The sequence below is a fragment of the Staurois parvus genome, unplaced genomic scaffold (genome assembly GCF_062004578.1).
Source record: "Staurois parvus isolate SC_StPar_1 unplaced genomic scaffold, SC_StPar_1.0 ptg001420l, whole genome shotgun sequence".
NCBI lineage: Eukaryota > Metazoa > Chordata > Amphibia > Anura > Ranidae > Staurois > Staurois parvus.
Window position 1 is genome coordinate 246,652 of NW_028319216.1, and position 10,435 is coordinate 257,086.

Here is a 10,435-nt window from a genome sequence, read left to right on the forward strand (position 1 = left end):
AAGCCTCTCCCAGGAAAATAGCTTCTGAATGGGAACAAGTAGCAGGATGACGAGAATTAAAACTTATGCTCCAGCACTGCCTGGTTTCTGTACTACCCTCTGTACACTCAAACAACAGACTCCTAGGCTGTGACTCTCCTTATTTACCCCCCAATGGCTGAAGTGATTGGTTTCACACAAGATTGTTTGTTAACTGTTTGTTTTGTTCTTCTTCATAGCTTTCCTTTTTTCTTTTTCTAGTTTTTTTTTACAGAGCATCAGTGATAACCTTTCCACCAGATCTAATTATGTTGTCTCTAGTTGGCTTTGGAAGGTCGAAGTTTCATTTTTTCTGCTGGAATACCATGAATACTGTAAGCACACCTATTTTGCTTATACCACGAGGGCGACCACACATCAGATTTGCTATTTATAACATGTTTTTGAAAATTGTCTCTCTGAATGCCCATGGCCTTAATAGCCCTTTCAAGCGCCAATTGAAAGAGGTGATGTGATTTGTGTTCAAGAAACACACTTTTCCTCTCTTAAAGTACCGCACTGCTCACACCGATTGTTTCCGCATGTTTTTATGTCTAATGGTCCTGAAAAGAAATGTGGTGTTCTCATTGCTGTCTGAAACTGTGTTGCCTTTCTCAAGTGATGGACAGTAAAGGCAGATTTATAATTATAGTCTGCTAAATCAATAATATTTTATATACCATTGTGAACCTCTACGCACCCAAAGTCCACCAAATCCATTTTCTGAACTCCCTGAGAAAAAAAGTAGCAAAAATCCAGAGTGGTTTGTTGCTCTATTGTGGTGATTTTAACACTATCATAAATAAATCGTTAGATATTTCAAACCCCTCCCGCAGCCTGAGACAATCTTTAGCTCATGTTCTAACCGAAGCCAATCTCTACGATCCCTGGAGATGCCTAAATGCTTCCAAAAAAGACTTCAACGCACTATTCGGCCCCTCACAAATCTTATTCAATAATTTTTCTAACGGATATCCAATTATTGCAAAATGTATCTGAAACTGATATACATCCGATGACGTGATCGGACCACGCACCTATCTCCTTGTGCATTGAAGAAACTTTAAAATTTTCTCCAGTATTATTATGGCGTAATGATATTTCTATGTTTTCTAATCCCGCTTTTGCCCTATTTTTACTACAGCTTTGCAGGATTATTTTGACATTACCTCTTCTCCCGACACTAATATATTTAGCACGTGGTGCGCACACAGAGCTTATTGTAGAGGTTTGCTGTTGAAATTAGGCAAAAGAAATAGGAATCGAACCTTTTCTGACACGGTAGATAAGATAGCTAGGTTGGAACTCCTATACAAACAATCTTTATCTCCTACCGTATTGCAGGAACTCCAAACCACTAGGCTTGAGCTTAGGAATCTCCTACTATTAAGAACATGGAAAAAAATTTAAAAAGGCTAAAGCCACATTCTACACTCAGGGGAATAAGGCAGGGAAGATGCTTGCGAAATACCTCACTGCTAGATAATCTAAGTCTAAATTACCCTAAATTCTGGACCCTGTATCGAATAAACTCACCTATCATCCTAATAAAATAGTGGAAGTGTTCCGCTCCTACTACTCTATATCCCAGCCCCCCGGTACTCCATTATAGTGCTATAACATGTATACAGTAATGATTACTGTATACATGTCATATCACTATAATGGAGTACAGGGGAGCTGGGATATACATTACTGTGTACAGTTTTATATTTTGGACTCTTTATTCTAAAGAAAAATTAATTTCATAAGCTTTAAGTGGGCGTGGTTGGGGCAGTGTTGGGGGTGGGGGCAGACCTGGGCAAGGTTGGGAGGGGCAACTGCTGCAGAGTAAGTTTTGTGACCGGCTAGTAGATCTGGACTCAAAATTTTAACCCCTGTGATAGAGTACACGTAGACGCAACCCTAAATTAATTTGCCATTAGCGGATTTATAAAGTTTGCTATTATGGCCCCTACCGCACAAGTATTTACATCCAACGCCTTATCAGAACGTTTTGGAACCAATGGAACTAGGCAGGGCTGTCCTGTGTCTCCTATTATTTTCTCAATAATAGAACTCCTAGTGACCGCAACTAGAATTAATCCATGGCTCTCGGGCATCCAAGTTGCATCCACATCCCATAAATAGGACTGTTTGCAGATGATGTCATAATTACCATTACCAACCCTTTGAATTCCGTCACAGAAATTTCGGCCTCTCTGCAGTCATTTAGTGCAGTTTCTTATTACAAACTTAATATCACGAAATCTGTAGCAAGGGTACCCTTGAAATATCTCAAAGACAAACTCTCCTATAGTTGGACCCACAAGAAACTAGACTACCTCGGTATCTGCTCCGTCCTCCAATACATTTAAAGACAACTGCGAAAAACCGTATCAGTTGATCCTAGTGGAATTGCAGCGTCTTGAAAAATTTGAAACCACGTGGCTAGGTAGAATAGCGGCGTTTAAGATGCTGATATTTCCCAAAATATTGTATTATTTTAAAACTATTCCGATTCCTATCCCTCATGCTTATTTTAGAAAGTTGGAGGCGGCTTTAAAAAGATATATTTGGAGGGGAAAGAAATTGCAGATCCCATTTCAGTCACTCACTAAGCATAAATCTAAAGGAGGTAAATAGAGTACGCTCTATTTACTATTATGCAGCCATTTTAGATCAAATTCCGGTGTGGTTTTTCCCATCAGATAAATTGTGGGCACAAATAGAGCAGAGTGCGGTTCCCAATAGAGATCTTCAAGCCTTACTATTAGCAAATCTGTTACCTCCAAATTCTTAAATACAGGTCTTCCATCCATCTCTGCAACACTTGAAGCGTGGATAATTGGCCTGCACAAAATATTTTCTTCCTCTCCCAAGCTTCAAATTGATATACCATTACTAGCATATGAACACTTTATCCCTAATCTCAATACCAACCCTTTAAGGGATCTAGGTTACAGCACTTTCGCTGAGATAGGGAATACTGTACCAAGCAGAGGTTTACACTCTTCTGCAAATTAGTGATTATCATATTGTGAATCCGAAGAAATGGATTGAAATAGATTCCAAAATCTGGCACGTTTTAACTAATCCTATTAGACTGAAAAAAGGCATCTCATGGTTTTACAAGTTTTTACATTCTGACAATGATTCTTCTATCCTAAACTGTGTGGGTAAATGGGAGAATGATCTACAAAGATCTTTCACCCGAGATTAATGGAATGCAGCCTTGAGTAATAATTTGAGTATCACGAAATTGCTGTCTAAAACTGTTATACCACAGCTACCGTACCCCGTACAAACTAGCCAAGATGTGTCACCATTGTGCTGGAGGAATTGTGGCAAGGAGGGTAACTTACTTCACATTGTGTGGGAATGCACCTGTTTACACAAATTCTGGCAAGAGGTTTTTGTACTTATCTTGCGGGTGTCTGGAATAATGACTAGCCCAGCACTTCATCTGGCACTACTTAATATCAACCTAAACCTATTCCCTGGACGATTTTAGAACAATAATTGGTCATATACTAATTGATGCCAAACTATCAATTGCTGCTGCTTGAAAGTCAACTAAAATCCCTTCTATATCCAAAGTAGTTCATAGAGTACACTCACATTACATCTCTGAGAGGCTGTGGCCATTTCTTACCAGCACATGGGGACATTTGACCTGAAATGGTCTTGTTGGAAAGACATTTTCATGTTACACTATATGAATGTATAGAATTGGAATATAATATTGATATTCTGGTTGAATTTGTGCTCTGTTTTCTTTTAACTCTTTGTTCTCTTTTCACTCTTTTCTCTTCCCTTTCTTTCCTCCTTAAAACTAAGGAAGTTTTAAGGAACCTGGAAGTCTGGCCATGTATTCGTCCGCTCTTCTGGAATAACTGGCTATTAGTGCACTATGTTGGTATTATGTGCCATAATTGTAACCAATATTGTTGGTAGCTAAAAGTGCAATTATTTTGTTTATGTATACGATAGTTTTCTCAATTTTAAGATCGTGCTATCACTGTGGTGTGTAAAAAAGTTTGTATTCTTTTTCTATCTTGGATCTTTGTACTCTGATGTATTTGTTGAAATTTCAATAAAAAAGATTTGAAAAGAGATACAGAAATCCAAAGCCAGGTGACTGAGTAAGCTACATAAGCTTGCAAAACGTACGCTGGCAGAAGGAGTTTTACAGTGGTGAATAAATTGCCCAGGATATAAAGGGAACTAGAAGACTGGAATAGAATTCATTGCTGCCTATTCCTCAAGTCGGCGATGAAGATCGCTCAAATGACATATTTGACAGCTTCAGGCAGACTTTCTAACTTTCTTGATATCCATAAGAATGATTGGACTGTAACTCCTGACGCCTAGTCAAGAGCCCATCCTTCTACAATGTCGTCCTTTCCCATGACTCCCATAATCCTATTTTAGTGCCCGAAAACACCTCAGAGGGAAATGCAAAGAGGGCATTCTACAACCTTTTATTTATGATAATTTGGTGGTTTATTACTCAGACACATTTTGGGGTAGGAAGTGTCTCTAATGTAGTAAAATGTTTTGATCAGCAATAGGGAGAGGACAACATGTTTGAATTGATATTTATTATGCACATTGTATTGTCTTGATGGGACGTAAAGATTTGTATGAATGTATAATTATGAATCTCACTTCGTAACTCTGGGGTTGTTGGGATAAGGTCCTGGAAGGAGGAAGTCGAGACTCACTCAGAAGGTCTCAGCCACTTGTCCTGTCCATGCTACTAATACCAGAAGATAGGATTATTGCCAGATAAGTAGGACTGCCTTCCAGGCTGGTTGGGAATAGCTGGAGGGCCTCCTCATTGCCGCAGACCTTGTCTTAAAGTGGTTGTAAACATAAGTCTTGAAATGTGAACAAAGCACATATAACTCTAAAGCTCCAGAGTGTCATTTCTCTCTGGTGCTTTGTTCCTCTGTTATCAGCATGTGTCACTTTGTTTACACATTCATCTGGTGGTATGTCTATTAATAACTATATATCTGCATAATTCTACCAGGACTCCTATCCTATCATGCCCTTGGTTGCAGTAGTTGTTCTACTGATTACGTTGATTAGATTACTGATTAATTTCCCAGAGGCCGTGTCCTGGGTTGGAGACTCTGCTAACTTTATTAATCTATTCTACTCTTCGACTTAGCAAAGGTTTTGTTTCTCTTATTTACCTGTTTGGGGAGGCCCATTTCTCTTCTTACTCAAATTTCACACACACTGTAATGTTCCACACACATTAGTGTGTGTGAAATTTGGGTAAGAAGAGAAATGGGCCTTCCCAACCCAACTCAGAGAAGATATATAATATATTATCCAGTTGCCAGCCACCTGCAGCAGCTACAGGCTAAGTGACGTACCTAATTAAACAAAAAGCATGAATCTCATTATGGCTACAACTATGCACAACACATTAAATAAAACTATAAATGTTACTGGTGCAGCTGCTCATGTATGTTCCACTTGCCCTCCAGAGGATTTACCTCTCTTCCTGACCAGGCCATTTTTTGTGATACGGCGCTGTGATACTTCAACTGACAATTGCGCAGTCATGCAACACTGCACCCAAATTAAATGTATGCCCGTTTCCCCACAAATGGAGCTTGCTTTTGGTGGTATTTGATTGCCTCTGTGTTCTTTATTTTTTTATAAACAAAAAAAGACTGACAATTTTGAGAAAAAAACAATATTTTTGACTTTTTGCTATTAAACATGTCCAGTACAAAAAAAAGAAAAAAAAATCTAATTTCTTCATAAATTTAAGCCAAAATGTATTCTGCTACATGTCTATGCTGAAAACAAAAATCCCAATACGTGTAAATTAATTGGTTTATGTGAAAGTTATAGCGGCTACAAATGGCACTATATATACTTGATTTGTTTTTTTTTTTTCACACTAGTAATTGTGGCGATCAGCGACTTATAGCGGGACTGTGGCGGGCATTCTGACACTGGAGGGGAACTGACTGACATCCCCAGTGCCACTAATACAGTGATCAGTGCTAATGACACTGGGCGGGGGGGGGGGGGGGGGGGCGGCAATCAAGGGGTTAACTGTGTGCTGTGTGTTTTACAGTGTAAGCACATTGCTTACACATTGACCTCTCCCCTGTCAGTGATACTTGAAGATCGCTGGGTGCCGGCTGGGAATTTCCGTCCGAGACCCGGTCGACAGCTAAAGCCACTACTGGTAGCGTGGATAGGACATGCGTCCGCAGGTAGGGTGTGTGCGCGTGCCCATCCCCTACCCGGAAATGCAAAATTACGTGTGTGTGTATGTATGGATATATATACAGTCATGGCCGAAATTGTTGGCACCCTTGATATTTTTCCTGAAAATCAAGTATTTCACACAAAAAAGGTATTGCATTAACACATGTTTTGCTATACACATGTTTATTCCCTTTGTATGTATTGGAACAAATATAAAACAGAGGCAGAAAAGCAAATATGACATAATGTCACACAAAACCCCAAAAATGGGCTGGACAAAAGTATTGGCACCCTTAACTTAATATTTGGTTGCACACCCTTTGGAAAACATAACTGAAATCAGTCGCTTCCTATAACCATCAATAAGCTTCTGACACCTCTCACCCGGAATTTTGGACCACTCTTCCTTTGCAAACAGCTCCAGGTCTCTCTTATTGGAAGGACACCTTTTCCCAACAGCAATTTTAAGATCTCTCCACAGGTGTTCAATGGGATTTAGATCTGGGCTCATTGCTGGCCACTTCAGAACTCTCCAGCGCTTCTTTGCCATCCATTTCTGAGTGCTTTTTGACGTATGTTTGGGGTCATTGTCCTGCTGGAAGACCCAGGATCTTGGACGCAAACCCAGCTTTCTGACACTGGGCCCTACAGTGCGACCCAAAATCCTTTGGTAATCCTCAGATTTCATGATGCCTTGCACACAGTCAAGGCACCCAGTGCCAGAGGCAGCAAAACAACCCCAAAACATCATTGAACCTCCACCATATTTTACCGTAGGTACTGTGTTTTGTTCTTTGTAGGCCTCATTCCGTTTTCGGTAAACAGTAGAATGATGTGCTTTACCGAAAAGCTCTATCTTGGTCTCATCTGTCCACAAGACGTTTTCCCAGAAGGCTTTTGGCTTACTCAAGTACATTTTGGCAAACTGTAGTCTTGCTTTTTTATGTCTCTGTGTCAGCAGTGGGGTCCTCCTGGGTCTCCTGCCATAGCGTTTCATTTCATTTAAATGTCGACGGATAGTTCGCGCTGACACTGATGCTCCCTGAGCCTGCAGGACAGCTTGAATGTCTTTGGAACATGTTTGGGGCTGCTTATCCACCATCCGGACTATTCTGCGTTGCAATCTTTCATCAATTTTCCTCATCCGTCCACGACCAGGGAGATTAGCTACAGTGCCATGGGTTGCAAACTTCTTGATAATGTTGCGCACTGTGGACAAAGGCAAATCTAGTTCTCTGGAGATGGACTTGTAACCTTGAGATTGTTGATATTTTGCCACAATTTTGGTTCTCAGGTCCTCAGACAGTTCTCGTCTCCTCTTTCTGTTGTCCATGCTTAGTGTGGCACAGACAGACACACAATGCAAAGGTTAAGTGAACGTCTCTCCTTTTTATCTGCTTTCAGGTGTGATTTCTATATTGCCCACACCTGTTACTTGCCCCAGGTGAGTTTACAGGAGCATCACATGCTTGTAACATTCTTATTTATCCGCAGTTGTGAAAGGGTGCCAATACTTTTGTCCAGCCCATTTTTGGAGGTTTGTGTGACATTATGTCGAATTTGCTTTCTTTCCTCCCTTTTTTTGTTTTGTCCCAATACACACAAAGGGAATAAACATGTGTATAGCAAAACATGTGTTAATGCAATACGTTTCGTGAGAAATACATGATTTCCTGGAGAAATATCAAGGGTGCCAACAATTTCGGCCATGACTGTATATATGTGTGTGATTTTGCACAGCTGTGACGCCCTGTAGGGGCGGGCAAGCAGTTAAAAAAAAAATATTTACACAGCACTCAACAGTATGAAGTGACTTAATAAACAGTGTCCATAGAAATGTCCAATAAAGCCTTCATTCCATAATATAAGGTTTTTTCTTCATAAAGTGCTCAGCGCCTAAGCAGAACCAACATAAAAGTGACTGATGCTTTAAGTGCTCTCCAATCAGTGACCCCCTTTATGACCACACTCACCAGATTTTATGGACCCCTTGCTTTTGCAACAGAGTCAAACAAACTCTTTCCTTCTTCTTAATGCTCTTCATTCTCTCCTTCCAAGCATAAACTTAGCAGTGGATAAAAACCAGAGGGAAAGAGGAGGGCCTCTTAGTGTGATAAGTAAAAAGAGTAATAGTATTGCCCTTACAATAAAATTGTGAACAATAAGCCTTAACGCCTGTCGTGCAGTGTGATGAAGGTCTTGGAACGCCGCTATGTTGTGACATCATCGGAAACCAGAAGCTCCATCCAACACATTTCACCCTTCCCACCTGGCGTCTTTAGAGACAGGAAGTTCTGGTTTTGCGAGATAAATACAATGAATAAAACCATCCTCTTCCTATGACTAAATTCCTGTTCCTGCCTGTGATGAAATTCCTGTTCCTATCTGGATACTGAAGCGCTGTGTTAAAAAATTCTAGTTTAAGTGATGTACCTGTATTTTGCTTAAAAGATGCGCACTGGCATGCCTCCTGGCGTGGGCAGCATGCTGCACCCGTGACACAGGACACAGCAGATTGCAGCTCCCAGGACCCAACTGCTTTTATAGGCCAGGGGATCATGGCAGCACAGTGGTTAAGTGGTTTGCACTTCCACCTAGCATAGGGACTAGGGTCGTCGGTTTGAATCTCATCCGCGACACTACCTGCCTAGAGTTTCCATGTTCTCCCTGTGTCTGCTTGGGTTTCCTACGGATACTTTGGTTTCCTCCCACATTCCAAAGACATGCTGGTAGGTTAGTTGGTTCCTGTCTGAATTATGTGTATGTCTGAATGCAAGTTAGGAAACTTAGTTTGTAAGCTCCTTGAGGGCTAGGACTAATGTGAATGTCAATTCATTCATAGCAGTTGTGATTCATATAGTGATGCAGGGAAATAAAGCAGACCACAGCCAGGTACCTGGGCCAATCACAGCACCCTGTATCATGTGATTAGCTGTAGCCAATCACAGCTGTCATGAATGTAACCCATTCATGATAGTGCAAATATTGCTGTTACAGTGATCATCACTGTATTAGCAAATTAAAGTGTAAAAAAAATTATTAAATCCCTGATGGGGTCAGTCTGGTAACACTAAACTACTCAGTTGAAAGTATGTTACAAAAAAAAAAAGTTTAAAAAAACTGAATAAATGTTTTTTTGTTTTTTTTAAATTTACTGTGGGGAAAAAATTAATTTCCCAAAAAATGTGGCAAAAAATGACATCTTCAAAAAAACTTGCCATGTCTTTAAGTGCCTCACTGTCTACTTTCCAAAAAAAGGATCTTCTGGGGGGGTATTTGGCCTGTCCTGGCATTTTAAGGGTCTCCAGGGAAATATCATTTCTAATCACTATAACTTTCACACAAACCAACTATTTTGGATTTTTTTTACCATGTAGCAGAATACATTTTGGTCTAAATTTATGAAGAAATTAGATTTTTTTTTTATGAGTAGAAAATATCTTTTTTTTTTTTTCTTTGTTTCTATAATTAAACATAAAAAAACAGTGGTGAGCAAATACCAAGAGAGCTCTATTTGTTTAATAAAATATTAATTTAATTAATATTGCGTATATGCCAACGCATAGTACCAAAAAATGACCTAGTCATGAAGGGGGTAAAACCTTCCAGAGCTCAAGTGGTTATACAACTTACACATGTATGCATGGGTGTTTGTGTGTAAATATGGTATAAATATATATATTTTATATATACTTAGTTGTCTTTTCTGTCTTTAGTGAGGGACCACCGAAAGAACCAATTGAGACCACCACCACCTCGGCAAACTGAAGAGCCTAATACTATGACTGTCTGTTAATGCCACAGATGTCACTGTTCAAAAATCTGAGGATATAGAACTTGTTACGTTCAATATTCGTTAATTTGGATATGTTTTTGTTGAAACTTTTATTTCTGCTGCTGATACCATAAATTGAAACGATAAATTGCTTTTATAAATAACCTGTATATGAGTATAGCTTTTTTTTTTTTTAGATTCCACATGCTTTAGATAAATCTGCTTTATTGCAAGTATATTTAATTTATTGTAAGGTACCCATTTAAAACACTTGGAAAAGTAGAACTCAGATTGCTGGATACTGTGGTTTTTTTTTTTGTTTGTTTTTGTTTTGTTTTTTTCTAAAAAAAAAAAAAAAATCTTTGCATTTCAAGATCAGAATGCAGAAAAGTTAGCCAAACAAAAAGGTCATTTTTAAAG

General features: G+C 39.4%; 1 protein-coding gene across 1 annotated transcript in view; it reads left to right on the forward strand.

The window, feature by feature from the left end:
- Positions 1–10,179, forward strand: part of LOC149436095 (hepatoma-derived growth factor-related protein 2-like) — a gene marked incomplete at its 5' end in the record, with an annotated part of 239,706 nt that extends 229,527 nt beyond the window's left edge. Inside the window, one exon of the mRNA XM_089662056.1 lies at positions 9,957–10,179. Coding sequence (XP_089518182.1) covers positions 9,957–10,008 — 52 coding nt within the window. The remainder of the gene's footprint in view (positions 1–9,956) is intronic.
- Positions 10,180–10,435: the final 256 nt, after the last annotated feature.